Source organism: Antechinus flavipes, chromosome 2, assembly GCF_016432865.1.
Source record: "Antechinus flavipes isolate AdamAnt ecotype Samford, QLD, Australia chromosome 2, AdamAnt_v2, whole genome shotgun sequence".
NCBI lineage: Eukaryota > Metazoa > Chordata > Mammalia > Dasyuromorphia > Dasyuridae > Antechinus > Antechinus flavipes.
The window spans coordinates 318,165,346-318,187,060 of record NC_067399.1 but is presented as its reverse complement, the minus strand read 5'-3'; the positions used below and the strand labels follow the sequence as shown (position 1 = coordinate 318,187,060).

Below are 21,715 nucleotides of genomic sequence, written 5' to 3'. Positions count from 1 at the left end.
GGCCTCTAGTCTAGGGCTAGAAGCGGTCCCCCCACCCCCACTCGCTTTGGCTCGCGCTCCCAGTTTCCAAGCAACGGGAATAACAGAGAAGCAGAAAGCACTTGAGCTGGGAGTGCTGTTGGGAGTCGGGTTCGGGAAACTGGCGCCCTGTGTAGTTTCCCGGAGCTGGAGCGGACGCAGCGGAGCCTCAGGTACCTGGAAAGGGACAGAACCTACTTTGGAAGGGGGACAGAATCTCCCTGAGAGGAGGAGAGTTTTAATCCCATCCCCATTCCCCAAATTCCTCCTTGCATTGTCTTCCTCACTAGGCTAAAGGCCCTTCCCCTCGGTGGGAAAGGTCCCTTAGCCCCGGGATCGGCCGCAGGGCTCCGTTGTCATGGCTCCCACGGGCGCTGCTGCGGTGCTCGGCGCACACACCTGTGCCGGCACCCTCCCTCCTTGTGAACTAGCAAGATGGTGGGAAGGGGATCACCATATATCTACCTACCTGCCCACTATCCACACTTACCTATCCAATTATCCCGAGATAATGACTTCTGGAGCGGTGCCCTGGTGGAAACTATAGTGTAGATGGAGCTATTAGTTTATTCTCTGGGTTCATTTCCCAGACCCAGAATGTTGTCTTCTCCTCCACTACCCCTCTCCAGCTCTCACTCCACGTCTTCATTTTTCACCTGTTGAACATCTGCCATCTTCAGGCGGCCCAAATGACACACCTTCTTGGGGAACTATCACTCCCTCCCGAGATCGTTTGTCTCACGTTTTAGGCCCGTGAGTTCGGGACCTCTGATTCTAGTGGAAAACCTGAGTTCCAATATTTGTTGGCACTTGGGCAGCTCACTTCTCTACAATTCTTTCTCCTTTGTAAAATAAGTGGGGTGTAATAGATGATAGACGTTTCCATTCACTTTTAAAATTTGCACACCACCTAATATAGAGTATATTATTCCATCTTCAGAACAACCCCTTAAGTTTTGGCAAGATGAGAAAACACAATCCTTGGTTAAGTGACTTGCCCATGATCAGGGAACTAATAAATAACAGAAGATTAAAAACACTTAAGTTCTCTTTCCACTACACTATTTAATGAATGTCAGAAATTTCAGCTGCATTAAATATGTCTGTGAACATGCATCCAAATCCCCTGATTTTCTTAATCTTAAATTTATGATTTAAAATTTAATTAAAATTTTAATCTTAAAACCTTTTTTTTTTTTTTTTCATGCTGCAAGTGTTATTAGATTCTGGAGTAGCAATTTTGCCCTTTAGTAGACATGATGCACTTTATTGATGTACTAAAAAACAGGGGAAATTTTGTTGAATACCTAACTTTTCTACCATGGGCTTTGGAGAGAGACACTAGTCAACTGTTTTAAGAGAAAAGGCATCATAGCAGTATCCTTTCTTTATATGAGGCTTGGAATCATTAATAATTTGATAAGGAAAAATAAGAGATGGGAGGGAAAGCAACTTAGAATCTGCTTCAGTTATTTTTCCAAGTTATATGTAGAAACAACACTTTTTTTTTTTTTTTGGTTATACATGTACATTCATTTTCCCCCCTGAGGCAATTGGAGTTAAGTGACTTGCCCAGGGTCACACAGCTAGGAAGTATTCCGTGTCTGAGGCCCAATTTGAACTTCAGGGCAGGCACTCTATCCACTGCACCGTCTAACTGCCTCTACGTTCATTTAAAAAAAAAAAAAAAAACCCACAACATATTTTCTTATGAATCACATTGGGAGAGAAAAATCAGGAAAGGGAAAAACCACAAGAGAAAAAAAAGGTGATTATAGCATGTGTTGATTTACATCCAGTCTCCATAGTTCTCTCTCTGTATTTGGATGGCATTTTTCATCCAAAGTTTATTGGAACTGCCTTGGATTACTCAACCTCTGAGAAGATGCAAGTTAGTCTTGGTCATCACACAACCTTGTTGCTGTGTACAATGTTTTCTTGGTTCTGCTTGTATTGCTCAGCATTAGTTCATATAAATCTTTCTAGGCCTTTCTAAAATCAGCCTGTTCATCATTTTTTATAGAGCAATAATGTTCCATTTCATATACCATAACTTATTCAACCGTTCCCCAACTGATGGGTATTCACTCAGTTTCCAGTTCCTTGCTATCACAAAAAGAGCTGCTAGAAACATTTTTGCCCATGTGGGTTCTTTTCCCTCTTTTTTGATTTCTTTGTGATACAGACTCAGTAGTGGCACTGCTGGATCAAAGGATAGCATCAAACTCTTAACATGAATCTGATTTTGATTCTTTCTCAGGCTTCAGTTCAGGCACTGAATGGCTCGCCTCCAGTTGGTTCCATGTCCACATGTGGACATCATGTTTCCTTTTAACAAAATGGAAACTTCGGAACTCCATTCAAAAAGGCAAACCCCTTATGAACAAAGCAGCTCTACTCATCATTCTCGGCTGGAGCACCTGAAAAACAACTTTCAGCAAAAACTTCTAAGAGACAAAGAAGAGAAGCTGGAGAATATCTTTACTCACAACAGAGAAAGTTTTACTAAAGCCCATAGCTGTCTTTCTTCTCATTCTGTAGAAAGCAGCCAGCAGGATTCAGGAAAAAATCAGCAGGGTCCAGGAAGTGGGGATTTTTATTCATTCGGGGCTAATATTCGGCACACCAAAATAGATAACCAAGAAAACACAATGCCCTTCACAAAGAAGAGAGCTGGTGTGGATCGTGCCTATCCCCTCAAACCAGTGTTTCACCGAAAATCATTGAGTGCTACTCACATTGGCATTGACTCCCAAAACTTCTCCCTGAAACCTTCTGAATCAAAAGAGGTCTCATCCAGCTACTTCAGTTCACGGAATAGGGGGAATTCATCTTCAGCTAAGATGCTGCTTGCTCCCTTACCAGTGGTTCAGCCTAAAAAATTCTTGTCAAATCCAGACAGAATTGAGCTAATGCAGATTCAAAAACTGGAGGCAGCAGGTGAAAGCTTAGAGGAAGAAATTCGGAGAAAAGAGACTCTCCTTAGGGAAAAGCTGAAGAAAACTGAGGAAGAACTTAGAAGGATCCAAAAAGAAAAGGAACAAGAAGAAGAAAAAAAAGAGCTACAGAGACAGACATTTCCGAGGAGAAGAGTCACAAGTAGCAGCAGCAGCATTTCCAAACTCTTTTCACCAGAATTCAGGTCTGAAGACATCTTCAGTGGTTATAGCAGAGATGAGGAAACATGGGAACAGTCCCAAGAGAATTCTAGTCCATCCTCAGTATGTTCCCAGTTTTTTGATCATGGAGTACAAAGACTCAAAAAGGAAAGATTAGTGGCAAGTAACAATAAAATGCGAGACCAAATTCCAACACCATCCCCTGAGCCATTTTCACAACACCAAGAGGATCCTGACAATTCTTTGACCAAATCCCCTAGTTATAGTTCATCTCAGCTTTCAGTCTCCTCAGGTTCCAGCTCTTCACCTGAAGAACCAGAGCTTGGTGAGTGCAGCTACTGTGGACGAAAGTTTCACTTGTTAAGGCTAGAGAAACACACAAATGTCTGTTGCAAGACCCAAGGTTCCAAGAGGAAAGTGTTTGACTCATCCAAGGCCCGCGCTAAGGGCACTGAATTAGAACAATACCTGACCTGGAAGGGCCCAACTGTAGCCAAGGTAACATTAACTACTTTAAGCTTATGGGTTTTATTTAAGATGGGAGGATGGATGGAGAGTGAGAAGGGTGATCAAATCGATATGGACTATTTCCTCACCTTTTAAAAGCATTTATAGTGGAAGATAAGAAAAAGGAATCTGAAAGAAGGCTTGAGTGTAATACCACTGTCTTATATTTCTAAAAAGTAAAATAGCCTAATTTCTGTAGAACTTCTTTGTGCATTTCTCACATATTCTCTATTTTTGAACAGCTAGAATCTTGTAAGAATCATGGCTTTTGGGGATGATAATGAAGTATTTTCTGCACTTTATCACAAATTTGGTGTTAAATTTCCTGGAAATTAAATAACTGGCAGTTAATTCAAAGTTATTCATCTTTTTAAAAAAAAACTTATATTTAAAGCAGCCACAAATTGCTAGGACACTGAACTTAACAGTGCAAATTATAAGATCTTATAGACGTAGACCTTATAACATAATAGAATATGCAAGTTTAAAAGTCAGTGGGTGAATAAAACTTTTAATTAGGACTCTTGCTCACACTCTGGATTTAAGTGGTATTGCAGTTTTCTGTTGCCTTTAATTTTTTGACAGATTTTTCTAAGCAACTTGTTAATAAACCTTATGCTTTTTCTGTAGTTTCATAGATAGATTTTCAGCACATCAAAAGCAGATTTTTGTTGGATTTTTTTTTTCTGTTGTTGACAGCTTCAAAAAACTATTGTAAAAATGTGAATTGCAGACTGTTTCTCTGGAACATTTCTGAAAATTCTATAACCATTTGTCATCTGGAATTATATAAGAAATCTTGTAATAAAGTTTCTTATCTTGGGGAGGGCTGTGGAGGACATTAATGAATATTTACTGAATTGAATTAGAATGGCAGAATTGTTCAAGAGATCAATGCTCTAATTTCCTATTTCTTTCTCTATTCCTAATTTGCCTTTTTGGGATTAAATCATTTTAACCTAAGTTGGTGGCCTTGTTCCTTATTTACCAAATGAGGAAGTTAGACTAGATGATCCTCAAGATATCATCCAGCTCTAAAATTCTATAATTCTATGAATATGTCAACTTTCTTTCCCTTTTTCCACCTCTAACATTCATGCCCCCAAGCATAACAGTTTTTCTCTCAGAATTCTGAAGTTTATGTAGGTGGATGGGGTGCTTGTTTAGAGAGGTACATCCCAACTGGATTTCATTTATTTAAAAGAGAAAACAATTATCCCCCAGATCTGGTTTCGGTCATAATAACACATCAAAGTTTCATTTCTTCTGTTAATAGAACTTTTTTCTGATAAATTTGTATTCTTACTAATCATATTCTTTAATTTTCTATTATAATAATTTAATTTTGTATTATAATTGCAGTTATACTGCAATTGACTTATTTTGGGTAGAATCTTAAATCTGCTCTTTCTAAATTTCTTAACAGCATAATGGCCAGCAAAAAACAATTCTCTCTCCATCCCCTGCCAAAAGAAATCAAACCAAAATAATACAGACACAAGTCTTAGATTTTTGTGATGTTATACTTCCTGGCTTAAGCAAATCGTTTTGCAAGAATGAGTTCCATTGAGGACTTAGAGCTTAGCTTCCAGTCATCACCAGATTTTATTAGTCCTCCATCTTCACTGAACTACCACTCTGTCAAGGCTACTTTGTCCTCTCCCTCATTCCCCTTTTCCCCTAAAGCATAATATATAGTAATCAGACCTTAAAGATTTTTACTTAATTTTTTAATAGATTCCTATTAATTCATCTTAGCAAGATTCTCCTTGTCTTTCTCAATAAGGAATACTTTAATATGGGATCTCTAGTTGCCTCCTCTCTTCCCCATACCTCAGGGGTTTTTGTTGCTTTTTCTTAAATCAGGGATTATATCATTAAGTACATATTTGTTTTGGGATTGGAGAGAACTAACTTTTCCCCTCTACTTTATAGCCAGAGCCACCAAAGAAAAGTACCTGGCGACAAAAACATGAATCTTTCATCCGAACTCTCCGTCAGGCCCGTGAAGTGCAGCAGGTAATTGCCCGAGGTGGAAATCCTTCAGACTTGCCTCCCATGCTACCTGCAGAAAACCCAGACTACATCCAGTGCCCCCACTGCAGCCGCCACTTTGCCCCCAAAGTGGCTGACAGGCACATTCCAAAATGTAAGACCATCAAGAACCGCCCTCCTCCCCCACGAAAGCGCTGCTGTTGAAAAAAATCACCCAAGAATCTCCTGGTGACCCTTCAAGCAGCAGCACCTCCTCTTTAGCAGCCCACAATGGGACTGGACCTGGATGAAACTAGAAAGGAATAGGATTTGTACATGTCCTCAAATCTGTCTGCAATGCCAGATTGGAGAGGAACCCCATTTCTAAGCAAGGAGAAAGAAGCTTCAAGTTCTCACTGAATTGTATTTAGGCAAAACTGATGAGCCTTACATTATTTCCATGAGAAGCAAGACTTGAGCGCAATAAAAAAGACTAAATTAAAGCCCTCTCTTCTTAAAAATCTGACTTGTGATTTGTGATAAAGAGCACTCATGTGGGTGTCTTTTCACATGTTTATTGTACTTGTTAACTCCTCTTGCAGCTATTTAACAATGTGATTGTCTTAACTGACTTATTAAGATGGTATGCTTGCCAACAATATTTCTTTTAAAATATAGCAAGATTCTTCTGGGGAGTCATTAATTTAACAATAGGAATCCAGGAAACACGTAATGCTATTTCTGATCTCATTGGAATATACTCTGTAATCTCTGAAAATAGGTTTTGTGTATTTTTGAATGCCTATGAAAACTTGTTTTATGATTATCAGTTTCAAATCATTTTCAGATAAGGCTTTATTATAATTTTCCCATATTTTCAATATATTTCCATATACATTAAAGTAGAAAAAACTCCCAGAATCAGATCAAATAGCTCTCTTCTCCCACAGTAATAAAATGTGCAGTCCTAGTGGGCTAGAACATCAACTAGCTTCAAATGTCACATACTTTCAGGACATGTATTTTAGCAAATTCTGCTTATTGTTTTTTGTTTTATGCTTTAGAGTGTAAGCTCCAATGGAGCAGGACTGACCAGATCTTTGTAATTTTCATTTAAAAAGCGTCTAAGCACAACAATGTGCAGAATTAGGCACTTAAATACTTTAAAAATTGTAATGCTGATAAAGACACTAAGCAATAGTCCCAAAAGAAAGTGTGCGTGTTTCATTTCTAAAAGAAAAAAGGTTGAATGGAAGTTACTTAATTTCTGGAAACTTTTGAAGTAGGCTACAATATTCAAAGATGCATTAAAATGTGTGTACTTAGTAAATTAGACAAGAGTAATGGTAGGATATAAAATACTGTAGAATTGTTGTCTTATGAGCTAGAAGAATCATCACAATGTGTTTCCATCTAAGTTACAGAAAACTTAAAATGATCCAACATTAGTGGAATGAGAGACCTAAAAGCTAACAGAACATTTTACCAGTAGCAAATGTGTAATTACTATTTATTACACATCTGTCGCCATTCTTCTGAAGCCTGTCAAATAGCATCTTGGCTAACAAATCAGCTCAACTTAGATATGTGAGCTTAAATGGCAAAAATTATATTAGGAATTTACCTTCTAAGAATTATACTGAATTAAGATCTTTTTGATTTTTTTTTCCCTTAGGGCAATTTAAAAATGAAGGCCTTTTCTAAAATCTGCCTGAACACCTCATTATAAAGTAAAAGGAGATATTACCTTAAGGTGTTGGTTGTCTACTAAAGTAAACTGCTAATATTTTAACATTTTAACACTTACTTATATAAGAAAATTACTGTTAGTAAGAACAGACCTTGGCATTTTGGTCACAGATGAACTTTAAAAAAATTTTTGGAATCAAATTTGGTGATTACTTTCCACCAGAACAGATCGACAGTTTAGCTATAAATTAGTCTTAGGGACTGCCGAAGGTACTGAGAAGTTCAGTGACTTTTCTAGGGTCACACAGCTAGTGTCAGAGACAGAACCAGAACCAAAGTATTTGTTTCCAAGACTTAACTCTCTATGGACTAACTACATTGCTGCACAGATGAAAAAATATATTAAGAAAAAAAATTATAAACAAAGCAGCACAGTTATTCTTTCAGAGTTGGTTTATGACTACTTAAGGTTTGCCTTATCAAACAATTGATAAGGCATTTATTAAACACCTAATGTACCAGGCAAAAGAGAAATAAAGACAAAACTAAGTTTTGTTTTGATTCCATTAGTGATAATCTCTCCTTGATTAAAACTTGAAGGGTCATTAGCTACTTCTAGTCTCTGGATAGGTATTTAACATTCAGGATTCTCAGAATTTAGCCTAGACACAAAAGATCAAGGTATGGGCAAGAGGCTAAGGAAATAAGGTGGTTATCTCTAGAACAGAAGAGAGAATGTGGATAACCTTATTTTACACCTTTTTCAAGGTATAAAAGAATTGTTGAATCATTTTGTAAAGGATAAAGAGGAGAAAAAACTAAACTAGGACAAAATCTGCTCATAAAGTTCACTTGACAGGCCTACCTTTAGAGAAATTTAAAACAGCAGCATGAGGAAATGCTATAATTATATACAATTATATTATTAATAACTACATATAACTTGATGAATTAATGATACCTCACTGAACTTACAAAGTACTCTATTCAACTTTGCAATTTTCAGGCCTTAACTCATTACCCACAGCCCCAGAGGAATTAGATAGGTAATGATGTGATACCAAAAAAATTTTTCAATGATTCTATGACCTTTAATGATCGCCATGTTTTATATCTTTAATCATAGTTCGATAATAAAAAGTTGTTGGGTTTTTTAAGCTCGGAAACAGGATGGGATAAGATCCTATAATCTTTGCCTATATATGTCACATGTTTTAACACCATCTCCTAAGAAAGCTCAGAAATGAGTTCTTGAATTTTCTTTTAGATTACATCCTTGCTTTTCAGGGGCAACTTGTTGGTCAGTCAAGAATTTATTATGAGCTTACTACATGCTAAACATTACACAAAATGCTAAGGGCACATTCTTTCTGTCCTTAAGAAGCTCACATACTAATGGAGAACCACATACATATATAAGGTATAAACAAATTATATAGAATATAATTTTAGAGGAATGGCACCAAGGGATAGGAATGGGGGACCAGGCAAGGTCATCTGAAGAAGGTGGATTTAGGATGAGTCTTTAAGGAAGACAGGGAAATTAAAGGACAGAAGTGAGGAAAAAAGAACATTTCAGAAAGAAAGTAAAGTCTGGAAACAGAAGATAGGAGTGTTGTGTTTGAAGAAGAGTAAGACCAGAATAGATAAATCAAGTGGAAAGGGGTTCAAGGCAGGGGACTATAAAGCAAAAGACAAGAAGTGTAGGAAGGACTAGAGAACTTGGTATTTGGTTCTGGTGGTAATAGGGAACCAGGAGAGGATGTGTATAAAATGGTCAGATGTATAATTTAAGAAAAGTCTGACAAGTAGGTGGGATGATAAGTGAGGTGATGACTGTATGAGAGAGAAAGGTACATATATAAAAGATGTCATGAAAATGGATACCAGAGTGCTTTCACAGGTGAAAGTCTAGTAATTTATGGTTCAATTGAGTAGGTGGGACTGGTAATAGGAAAAGGGGGACAACAGATCAGAGAGCAGAGGATAGTGTAGAGCTGAACTGGATCACCAAGGGGTTAAGAAAGGGAAAGAGTGTAGCCAATGTAGCAGTAACCACAGAGAAAAGAACTCAAGGGTGGAGGCAATGAAGGTCACGGAGAGGAAAAAGAACAGAACAGAATTAGGGTCATAAGGCATAGCTTAAGATGGAATAATAAAAGATTATCAGTTCAGATAAAGACATTTTAGAATTCACAAATATGCAAGTGGTACTTTTGTGGGTAGTAGTAAAATCAAAGGCATGACCATTTCTGAGTAGACTGAGGAAATGGAAAGTTAAGGCATTTGAGGGTCCATCAGTATGTTATGCTGAAAGTCCCTAATGGGAAGGCACCATTAAGGTGGAGAGAAAGACCATTAAAACTAAGCAAAACAAAAGGTCCCATGACAATTCTTTAATTTGACTCTCTATATATTTTTGATACTCGGTTCTATGGGGAAAATAAACATTGTTTCATTTCTTTTAGAGAAATCGTTCTAAAAAAAAAGGATAAAATTATCCCTGAGAAGCTTCTAAGACTAAATAGATAATATGAAATAAAAAGATGTTCTATTTGGTGTTTCCACCACAATTGAAGACTATTGATTCTGACATTAAAATATGTAAAACTGAGAAACAAAGGTTTCTGCCCAAATACATTCTTTACAATGTTTCTCTAACAAGAATATCTCAACTAGAATTACTTCCCCCCAGAGAATAAAAAGGCAAGCATAAGATTCAACATTTTTAAAAAAGGAGTTTTATCACTAGGGACTCCAATGCACACAATAGGCTTATTGAGGCACTGTACCATTTAAGAGTTTATATGTTTATTTAAACAAATGCCAAACCATTCCATCCTTAACCTTTCAAACATGAGACTAACAACAAGCTAGTTCTTTTTTTAAGTGTCAGAGCAGAGGTTTTAATCAGGTTATATTATTAACTCAAAAGCATTACTACTGGAAGCTTAACGAATACAGATCTAGTTCCAAAAGAAGAAAAATATAACAGGACAAAAGAAAAAGGGGGTTGAGAACATTCAAAGGAACTTCTGCCTACGTGTCCTCTGTATGTCATCCAATGCATGGTCGCCAGTTCTGAACTGGTTTCTGTTTGCATAGCTCGTTGCTATGAAAATCATTGGGTTCTCCCAACCCTATCCTGGGTAATAAGTGCAATGTGTCTTTAAAGACACAGAACTTAAAATTCTCAGCCAGATGAACAGGAAATTAAGGCTTCTTAAAGGCACATAATACAGAAAATGACCAGTGTTATGCTGCTAAAAAATGACTTGCTGTTAAGAGTAGGCCTCTTTCTCCTTTCATTCTCACTTACATCTCACAGTCTTAGCAACATGACAAATTCCTTCATTTCCCCTTCAGAAGCAATGATCATGGTTTATACTCAACAGATCCCACCTCCCAGTCCTGCTGAGACAGTGAATATGAAGGTTACAGGAGCAAGGCTCATCAAACCTCAGAAATCAAAGATGCATTTACATGATAAAACAAAACATACTAAGTTGTGTTTTTTTTTTTCTTTCTTTAAAAAAACTCTAAGTTTCTAGAATTTATATTCTTAATCTGGGATTGGCCTCTTCCTTACTCAAAAGGTACATTGATTACATTAGTACTACTATAACTGGCTTTCCTTAACTGTGAAGATAATGGGAACATGATACAGAAAAACAGCTGCTTCCATTAAATACAGCTGTTCCTCCCTCCAAACTCCCAATCCCAGGCATGGGATTTTTCTAACCTCTAGTCTTAACATCAGAAAAAGTATGTCCAGAAAGGTAGCAAAACCATCACTTAAGACCAAATAAAAATCAAATCTCATCTTTTAGTTTAGGGAAAACAAAACAACTTGACTGTTTGCAGGGAGGTAGATATGAAATTGATAAACAGGCACTTGTGAAATCAAGACACTTCATTTTTCAACTGAAATATAAAGTTTATACCTTTAAGGGAAACCAGGAACTCATAGTACATAAACTAAGGTGTTTAAGATATGGGGTTCAGGAATAATAAAGACAATTAACTATTTCTGAGAAAGGTGGTCTGCTCCTCCTTACAGTGGCACAGTAGACATAAAGGTCAGGTCATGGGGACACATCCCCTGCCCATTTCTTCCATTTCCTACATTCTAATCAGTCTGTTACATATTTAAGGAACTTCGGTGCTGGCTAAGAGCCACATAATAAGGAAAACACAGATTCACTGGCTACTATGTGGCTTCATAAGAAGCAAAGGGGGAAAAAATACTGATTAGATACAGAACAACAGGGACTAGTGCTACTGGTGCCAAGATGAGAACAAAAACAAGCTATGAAGGCAAAAGCAGCAAGGGTCCTCTTCATGAGAGAAAGGGCCACAGCATCCACCAGCAGCCTTTAAGAAGCCAAGCATAGCTGCTGAAGACAATATCATTAGAGGACTTCTTTTCCTTTGTGACTTAAGTCTTGAGGAGACTCTCCCTTCTCCAATGTTTTCAATACTCAAAGAAATAGCATCACTTTTGGAGGTTCCTTTTTCAGGACTATAAAATCTTTCCCTGCCTCATCCACAGTGCAGAAGCTCCAGCATTATGCACCAAGAGTATGGCTATGTAATAAAGAGTGGCCTATCCTTCTTTCTTTTATTCTCACTGGAGAAATCTCAGTCAACTTCCAGAGCAATAGCAATCTAAACTCTCTTTTCCTCCAATATTTAGCTGCATATGAGTTATTTCAACTCTATGAAAATAAGCCAAAAACTAGTCTGTAAAACTTCTTTCCCTCAGATTCTGTCTCTGAGATTGCACTTTGCCATCTTTTAAGCTGACTTTGGCAGGACTAAGGCCCTGTTACAACCAACCAGCTCCTAACAAGCTCTCTTATGCTTTTCACTTTCCCCTCCTCCACCCAGAAGTTCAGTGATTGGTACTGAGTGATGAAAATTATATATGGGTATAAGTTGCTACCAATGCAAATAGCATGGTAGGGTTGTTTCTCTCCTTCAAAGGTGGGATCAACGGATGAGGTACAGAGCTGCAGTTGCTTTGGCAGTCACTGAGGCAAAGTCAGGGACACAGGGCCCTACCCCCTCAAAAAATAAAACAAAACAAATAATAAACACTCCTTGTTCCTATCTAAAAGGAGATGCTTTCCTCCAACTGTACTCTAGAGGCACTTCAGAGCCTCCTGCTTTGCTCCTTGTCAGCAACTGAAATGAAGCCAGGAAAGCTGCTCTCTGCATTCAGAAGTTGTGCTGTGAAGTTGCAGGGATCCCATCTTACTGGGGATGTACAGGATCAGGAAACTAAAGACTGGATCGACAGGAATCTGTTCCCAAAAGGCACCAGGAATCCGAATCCAAGTCTGGTTTTGGATCTGTTTCCATCTCTTCTTTTGTTGTCTGAGTTCCTTTGGAATGAGTCTCCAACTATTCAGATAAAAGCGCTGTGTCAGTTTATGAGTACATTCTTCTAATGCTAATTCCCAATAACCTGTCTCACTTTTTCAGAACATTCTGGAGTTATAATGTCTCAAATCTAACTTTCTAGGCTATTTCAACATCACTTTTCTCCTATCACAGTTCTATTTGTGTCACTTCATGCTCATAATGCTTGTACAATCTTTCTCAAAAACATCAACAAATTAAGGTGATGAACTCAGCTAAATCCAACTGCCTATCTTGGCTTCAGTGGTTACTGCACAAATTCTATCACTAGAAGTTAGGGAAATTATACGTAGTAACATGGAAGTCATGGGAAAGTACTGCAAAAGAAACATGTTTATTGAAATGCCTGGTATTTTGAAAGATTAGTGGCGAGTATCAATAATGGTACTTCCTTCAACAATCTGAAAGTCACTCATATATCATCACTTCCTTACAACTGGGACGCATATTAAGATCATCTGATGCTGTGATTCAAAGGCTTCAAAGAGGCTATAGAAATTACCTGTATCAAATATTCTCACCTTTTGTACTCCTTCTGTTTCCTTGTTAAGCCTTTGGAGTTGGGTCCAAATTTTGAGATTTTCCTGCTGTAGTCTCTGCTGTTCAGCCAAACATTTTAACACCAGACCTTCTAGCCGTTCCACCTCCACCTGCAGGCTGCTACAACCACAGGCAGTAGCCAATGATCCTCCCTTTCCAGCACATCCTAGAGCCGAATTAAGCCTGGGGAGCTAGAGAAGTAAAGAATGAAACAGGAATCTAATATTACTTTCTTATGCTTAGCTCCCACAATTCCCTTTTTAAAAATAAACAAACTTGAAACTATCTAATCTTCCTTTAAATAAACTTATTTGTTTATGCCATAAATTACAAGATTAAAGCCCTTTATTTAAGAAGAAGATCTGAAAGTAATGAGATGAACAGAGATGTTGGTCCTGGCTGATTCAGTTGCTTTTAATCCAAACATTTCAGATTCTTCCTCAGTAATGAGAAATAACAATGATTAGTTTTCCAGAAAAACCATGGAGCTTAGAAGAAGTATTCTAAGTACACCAAGGTATTAATATAAGTTAAATTAGTTAATTGGAACAAATCTTTCTGGTTCTATGATAACTATGGAGACTTCAGAATCTCCAAATGTAGTATCCATGAGACAATTCTTCTGGTGATATTTTAAGATGTTGGCAAATAGTATTGCTAAAAAACTTAATTACTGAAATCTTCTAGAAATTTTAGGATATGTCATGTACCTCATAATTGAAAAACAAATAATAAATGGTGATGATAAAGATGAGTTTTATATTGGTACTTCTGGATCTGTTAAGATAACCTAAAAACTATTAGCATCAGGTCTGAATAATGGTTTAGGAATTATTGAATGAGAAATACAGAATATGCTAAACTACTATAGGGTAGTGAAACAATTGATTAAAGCTTATTAGGCAGTGAGAGTCTATAGCCAGAATTTAAAGGGAGAGTGTAGTCATTGTTTATCAAGTTGCAATTCCAACCAAAAAAGCTCAATTACCCAGGCTTCTCTTGTAGACTTGTTGCATTCTGCAGGTGCTTCAGAGGCTGCTTTGAGTCCTTGTAGCTCCTCATAGGGCAGAGTATCTTTCTCAGGTTCTGAAAAAGCTGCACTCAAGGGTGAGGGGCTGTCAGGCATAGGTATGAATTCTGCATTTTCTAACTCCTAGGCATCAAGAAAAATCTCTCATTCAGTTGATCTGCTGTCAACAATCCAATTCTTCCAATATTTTCTTCTAGATATTTACTTTTTATCCCCCTCTAGTGGTGCAGCAAAGTTGTGTCATTGGTTGTACTTTTCTATCTTTACCAGAACAAACAGTGATAGACAATCAAATCTACTTCTAACAATAAGGTGGTATAGTATTAGAAATCTGGTCTTTTTCATCTTTCTCATCACTATGCAGAAGTTCACTTACTTCTAGGAAGTGTAGAAACTCATTTATTCTGGCAACAGTACAAGACAGTATCTAGCTGACAGAAAATAAGGCTATACGTGTTCTATGATGTTTTTACTCCCTACTTTCAGACCCCTTTCAAAGAGTAACCTAGATTAATAAAAACAAGTCACACCTTTATATTTAGATATCCTCTAGGCGAGGAAGAAATGCTAGAGGGGAGGTTTACTATTTTCAGAAAATCAAAAAAAGCAGCTTGCTATATAAAACAGTACACATGGGTAGTCCTCGAAGGCCCTAAAAGTTTCTTTCTCAGGTCTTTTGTAGGAGGTCCAAACTCTTCCACTAAAGCAATTACCTTGCGTAGCCAGCCAGGGCAGGAACTGTTGCTCACATTACTGAGCCCCATGGCCTCAGTTGGACTCATTAAATCCCCCATTCCTCGATCTGCCTCCATTGTTCCCTTGAAGCCTCCACTTGGATCAGGGGTCTCAGATTCCTGTTGGCTTTCCTCCTCTTCTCCTCCACCCCCTCCTCCTTGAGTGGAGTTTTGAGCCACTGACAATATGAGACAAAGAAAGAGAGCTTTTTACTTTATCATTTGAAATGGAGAATTGTCATCCTTAGAAATCTATTTAACACTGGAAAAGAATATTTAAGAAATGGGCAATATACCCCTGATGAAATCACATTTAATAAATGGTTAGTAATCAAAAGTAATTGAAACATCCTTTTACTGAAAATGTCTTTTAAAAAGTTATTATTCTTAGTAATTGTAAAAATAATTCTGAAGCATTTCTTTGAAAAGGCCTTATTTCTCAGAGAGGGAAATGAGTCAAACTGATAAGAAGATAAGAGCCATGCCCCAATTGATAAATGATCAAAAGATATTTATGCCTAAAGGGCTATAAATTCATGCATATCCTTTGGCCTAACAATAACACTGTTAGGCATGAATTCCAAAAGAGATTTTAAAAAAGGAAAAAAAAAAAAAGGAAAAGAACCTATAAGTACAAACATATTTGTAGTAGCTCTCTTCTCAGGACAAAGAATTAGAAATTGAGGGGATGTCCATTAACTGGGAAATGGATGAATTGTGGTTTATGATTGTCACGGAATATTGTTGTTCTATGGGAAGTGATGAACAGAATGCTCTTTGGGAAAAAAACCTGGAATGTCCTTTATGAATTCAAGCAAAGTGAATTATATTATATACAAAGTAATAGCAATGTTTTGGGATAACCAGCTGTAAATGACTTTGTAATTCTCAGCAGTACAATGATCCACAACTACTCTGAAGGACTTTTTTTTTTTTATAATTTTAAAAAAGATTTTGCTTTACAGCCATTCTTGTGGCTTCATATTAAGCTCAAAAAACAAATATAAAACGCTCTGGATGGCTTTTAAATTGGCTTCATAATCTAACCTCTTCCTTATTTTTTTTATTTTATTTTTTTCTGGTTATACATGTTTATTATACAATATTATACAAGTTCTCTAAAGGACTTATGATAAAAAAAAATCCTATCCATGTCCAGAAAAGAAACTGATTGTACATAGACTGAATCAAACTTTCTCTTTTTTTAACTTTATTTTTCTTGAGGTTTTCTTTTTTTATTAGGGTGGGAGATTTATATTTTCTTTCACAACATAACTTTTATGGAAATGTTTTGCATAATTTCACATATGGTTTCTTAATAAGGGCTAGGAATGGGATTAAGGTAGAGAATCTGAAACTCAAAAGTTTAAAAAAATATAAAAAAATTGTTTTAAATGTAACTGGGAAAATATTAAATAAACAAGATGCTAAAAAGTTATTTTTCATCCAATGTCTACACAAAGATTAATTTCTCCTCTATTTTAAAAACTTGTTTAATATTCTGATGCTCAATAGTAATTTAAATGTTACCTTTAAGATATCAATCTACAAAGTAACAGCTTACAAATAAAGAGAATTACCTTTTTCTATCATTAATGGCTACTCCACAGCCCCTTCTCTAAATCAACAAATCTGTTAAAACCATATCCCTTTTCTCTTTTCTACCTTTCTCTGAATCCTTCTGTAATTGTTCTTATGACTTAAAAGAGCTTAACTGAATACCTCCTAAAGATTCCAAAGGTACTTAATACAAGCTACCATTCCAGTAAAGGCCTTCTGGTCTCTGCCTTTCCAGGGTTATGAAGATTCACTACTTCATAGAGTATTCATTATCAGTTAATTGGTAAGGCTGGTTCTTTCCTCCCCTGAAACACAGCATGCTTCTTGACTAATTCAATGAACCCGAGAGCTGTCCTGTGCTGTTACATAACCAAGATTGTTTTGAGATTGGCTCCTATGGGGTCAACTATAATCTCTTTTAAGGCTACAACTCTGCACATCCAATCCTCATCTCAAGTACCAGTCTCATATCACTCATTGTCTCATAGACATTTCCATTTGGATGTACATCCAAACGCAACATATCCAAAACAGTTCTCATTATCTTTTCCTCCCAGTCCCACTATCTTATTATTAGCTTCTCCATTTCTGTTAAGAACACTTCATTTATTTTATGTTCCAATCCAACAAACCTATTTTCTCTCCCCTTTACTTAACATTTGTCTTCTGTTTTTATGACCACAGACTTCCCCCAATACTTAACCTCCAACTCTTAGAATTCTTAGCTTCTTTCAAAGCTCAATTAAATGTTACCTTCTATAAGGGATCTTTTGTGATTCTTTCCAGTCATTAGTGTTCTCTTGTTATCCCAGAACTTAATATATAATCTATGTTTATCTTGTCGCTATATAATTCCCTCCCTTAAGTAGAAAATAAGTTCCTTGAGCCCAAGGACTATTTCATTTTGATCTTTGTATATCCAGCATATAGTTGAATGTCTGGCATTTAGTGAATGCTTACTGAATTGCAAAATGAAAGCTAATTTTATTCACTGATTTAAAAAAAATAATTAGGAAGGAAAAATAAACAAATAATTATATAGAATATTTCAAAGTAAAATACAAAAGAACATTTGGTTAATTGATATTTGGAACTACTTAAGTCATGATCTTCTTTCATTACTATAGATCAGGGGTGGCAAATAATGGCTAACCCCTATGGAAATAAACCTTTGATTTAAAAATGTAGAAATCATTCTTAGGTTGTAAGCCACACAAAAACAAGGGACTAACAGGATTATATTAGTGTGGGCAATAGTTTGTAGACCTAGAGTTTGTTCAGAGATTAGAATAGGCTCTCATCATGCTGCTCTATTCATTTAAGTGTAAATCTTATGAAACTCAGTTCTACTTCCAATGTACAAGTAAGTTCACAGGCCTATTTTTTTAAGCTTTAAATTTTTTTTCCTCATAATTTTTTATCCCAGTCCTTTATCTCTACAACAGGGAGAGACCAAAAAGAACAAAAATTGTTTATTGGCATAGTACCAAATAAAGAAATAAGGAAAAAGCAGTCCCAAAAGAGCTATCAAATATGTGTAGCCTGAATTTCCCAGATATATTTTAAGTTTAGCTGGGTTTTTCATCAGAATTATTTTTGAAGATGTTCCTATAAATTAAAAATTCTTTCAGGGTTCATCAGAAGAAGGGACAGTGAGAACCTAGAACACCTAGAATAGGAAGAGAAAGGAAAGAAAATAGCTCATTCATTCATCACATTACAATGGGTCACTAAAGTTTCTTGAAAAACAGAGCTGAAATTTTCCTACCAAGATGAGAATACTAAATCTACCTAAATAAGTACAATGTAGCTGCACAATCATTTTGTGATTCTTCTAAGCTACCATGTTCCCCATCTCCCAATGAATCCAATTCCCCATTTTCTTATGAATGATAAAGAATACCTAGAAAATCCTTTTACTAAGATGTACTTTTCAGAAAATAATTATTGCCTAAAGTTTATTACTCACCAGTTCCTATCGACAAGCCACTGCTATTGGAACGGATGGTCTTAGAATTTAGTACTTTCTCTGAGAAAAAGAACATTTTTTTTTGGTAAGAAACACATTTTTTGGGGCATATAAATATGTATATGTCTGGGTGTATGTGTGTGTGTGTATGCACACACACATTTGTATATACATCTATATCTAAAGATAAGAAGAGTATAAAAGACTAAAAATTGAAGTTGTCTAAGGCACTCAAATCTGAGTCTCTGATTCCAGATTGCTTTATTTATATATTTGTTTGATTTTTGGGTGGTGGTTAGGAGTAGCTTCTGATACTTACTTTACCTAAAGAGACTTAAAACAACAAACCAGCAGATCTTGACATTAGCCTTTGTAGCTACTACCAAATGTTTTTTACTCAGAAAGCAGTTTACCATCTCAAGATTCTTTTTAAAAGTAGGCTTAATTTAACTTGTTAAATTAAGAGAATATAAACAGATCACATGTTGAGTTAGGAACAACTTCTAAAAACATAGGAGAAAGGCGGCAGAAGAGGTCTGGAAATCAAAAGTATCATGTGGGAGAATGATCAAGTGGAGGCAGATCAAGTCAGGAAATGGAACTGTCCCATCCCTACTGATAACTATGGGAGTTTCAAAACTTATATTTATGCCTTTTTTTTTTTTTAAATTCAGAGAATGTGCTTTTAAATGTTTTTTAAAATAGTATTTTTTAAATACAACAGACATTTCTCAACACATAATTCTCTCTACCCAAGTATATTTCCTGAAAAATGACTGAGCAAAATTACCTAAAAGAGTCATTATAACTAAAATACATTGAGCATACTATATTACAAGAAGTAACTGTGAGCTATTAGTAATAGATCCATCTCTTTTTTAGGATAACCTCCTTGTTGGAAAGTAAACATGCAACAATGACCCCTGAAAAGATTATTTGTCCCACCAGACACATCCTTGTATCTCTATTCCATTTGTCTCATTTCTCACATGCACCAAACCCTTACCAACAATGAGAATGGTGTGCCAGCCTCGGCAAGACAGATCTGGGATGTGATGCAGAGATCCAAAAATAGGACGAGGCCATGAGGTACATATATCGGAGCCATGAGGTCTTTCTGTGGGAGTCATTGCTAGACGGCCATTCCCACCATTTCCCCAAGCAAAAATGTGATTATCTGGAAGAAGAAAATGTATAAGGGATGAGAGACTAAACAGACTACCTATGTCTACCCCTCTGGGTTCCTCATTTTTCAAACTCCCTGGTAGAAAAGCTCTCTTAGAACTGAACAAGGAAAAGTTTCTTTTCTTAATGAATTTTTTTCCTAATTAGAAAACATTTATTTTCTTCTTCCTCTCATTTACCTTCAGTCAGTAAATATTTATTAAATATTCATTATATGCTAGGTTATGATATAAAAAAGGGAAAAAGACACCCTCCAAAATGAAAACCCCAAATCCATATAACATATAACATAGCTAACAAAATTCCATATTGACTATGTCTAAAACCGTCTCTCTCAGAAGGTGGGTAGCATACTTCATCATTGATCCTTTAGAACAGGGGTCCTCAAACTACGGCCCACAGGCCAGATATGGCAGCTGAGGACATTTATCTCCCTCACCCAGGACTATGAAGTTTCTTTATTTAAAAGCTCACAAAACAAAGTTTTTGTTTTTACTACAGTCCGGCCCTCCAACAATCTGAGGGACAGTGAACTGGCCCCCTATTTTAAAAGTTTGAGGACCCCTAGAATCATGACTGACCATAGCACTAATCAATGTTAAGTTGGAAATTTTTTTTCCTCTAAAAATACTATCTAGTGTATAACAAAAATTTTTCAGAAAATAGTCACACAGAGAGATGCCAAGCTGGAAAATTCTGTTCTACATCCTTGATTCTAGAAGAACGTAGCAGTTTACAAGTAAAATCATCAATCAAGATTTTACACAAAAATATCAGTGGATCAAAGAAAAAAATCTTAGCCAAAACTTTTTTGCATTGGTTTTATATTTTACTGAAATTATCCAGAAAGCACAGCTGAGGAGCAAGAGAAATGAGCAATAATAAAACACATAAGAGTAAAAGCTCATTTCTGGATAATTTCAGTTACTCTAAGGCATCCTCAAAAAATCCTTTAAGATTACTTCTTAAATACTCCCAAATCTAAACATTTGAACTAATATGAAATATTTTCATTCAGAAATATGTTAATTCCTCAAAGCACAGCAATAGTCCTAACTTAATGCCATCTAAAACCCTCAACTGAAAGAATTGGCAACAAATCCAGAAGCAATTAAAGATCATGAGGAGCAACAAATAGTAGAGCAATGCAAAGATCAGACAACTAAAAAGAGTGCAATGTGATCTATGAAGCAACTGGAGGAAGTAATTAGGAAGCCAGAAGGCCAAAGAATCAGGAAAAGTAAAGAAAAGATAGAAGTTAAAAGGAAAAAATGAAGTGGAAGAAAAAGAAAGGAAGAGAATACAGGAAAACATAAGGATCAACAAAGATTAGAAGCTTTAACAATGGAAAGACATGTCAGCAGAAAACATCCACAGAGAAGAGGGGGAAGAAAAAAACATTCAGAATCCAGAGGACATTCTAAGGGAATCTGGAGTATAGACAAACAATTCTCCACACTTAACAGGGCTAAAGGGCACCTAGTAAATTACATGCAGGTGACCACAGCCATCCAAGATTAAATTGATTTTCAGTAAATTTTTAATATAATGCTTCAGAAAGGAGTGAAGGTTCTCACAGAGAGAGCAGTGAGGTGAAAGCTTGACTAAGTCCTGCTAAGTTAGAAAGGATATATTCAAGAAGCAGCCTAGGTAAGCCTGGAGAGACTCATCACTAGATAAAGCACCAAGTGATGCAGTTTTCAGCCAGAGCAACTGATAAAAACCAGAACCTAACAGTTGCAACATATATTTGGTAGAGAAAGTTCTCACACCAACGAAATGATTCTTTAACCATATTTTGTTGATTAATTCAAGGAAGTATATTATAATAATTTTAGAAAGATAGTCATCAAAAATAGAAGTGGTACTAAAAGACTGCTCATTACATTTTACAAAGAAAACTTAGGAGTAAAAAAGAAATCTCACTTTAAATAATCTAACAATCAAGGCAAAGATCTCCAAAAAT

At 36.3% G+C, this 21,715-nt stretch overlaps 2 protein-coding genes across 2 annotated transcripts in view; one reads left to right on the top strand and one right to left on the bottom strand.

Moving 5' to 3' along the window:
* The first annotated feature begins 73 nt into the window (after positions 1-73).
* Positions 74-6,831, top strand: ZC2HC1C (zinc finger C2HC-type containing 1C). The gene is made up of 3 exons (XM_051977585.1): positions 74-191; positions 2,279-3,635; positions 5,580-6,831. The coding sequence occupies exons 2-3, from the start codon at positions 2,298-2,300 to the stop codon at positions 5,841-5,843; spliced, it is 1,602 nt and encodes a 533-aa protein (XP_051833545.1). The 5' UTR covers positions 74-191; positions 2,279-2,297; the 3' UTR covers positions 5,844-6,831.
* A 3,265-nt stretch (positions 6,832-10,096) lies between these two features.
* The window catches only part of NEK9 (NIMA related kinase 9), a 37,925-nt gene continuing 26,306 nt past the window's right edge, over positions 10,097-21,715 (bottom strand). Inside the window, exons 17-22 of the mRNA XM_051977581.1 lie at positions 19,571-19,741; positions 18,565-18,624; positions 15,015-15,214; positions 14,260-14,424; positions 13,253-13,462; positions 10,097-12,713 (exon numbers count right to left, since the gene is read on the bottom strand). Coding sequence (XP_051833541.1) covers positions 12,591-12,713; positions 13,253-13,462; positions 14,260-14,424; positions 15,015-15,214; positions 18,565-18,624; positions 19,571-19,741 — 929 coding nt within the window. The 3' untranslated portion in view covers positions 10,097-12,590. The remainder of the gene's footprint in view (positions 12,714-13,252; positions 13,463-14,259; positions 14,425-15,014; positions 15,215-18,564; positions 18,625-19,570; positions 19,742-21,715) is intronic.

What these genes read in the sequence shown, in the direction of transcription:
- ZC2HC1C (XM_051977585.1), top strand. Translation starts at nt 2,298, where the DNA reads ATGGCTCGCCTCCAGTTGGTTCCATGTCCACATGTGGACATCATGTTT. An exon ending in AGGGCCCAACTGTAGCCAAG is followed by an intron (nt 3,636 to 5,579) that starts GTAACATTAACT and finishes TCTACTTTATAG; the next exon opens with CCAGAGCCACCAAAGAAAAG.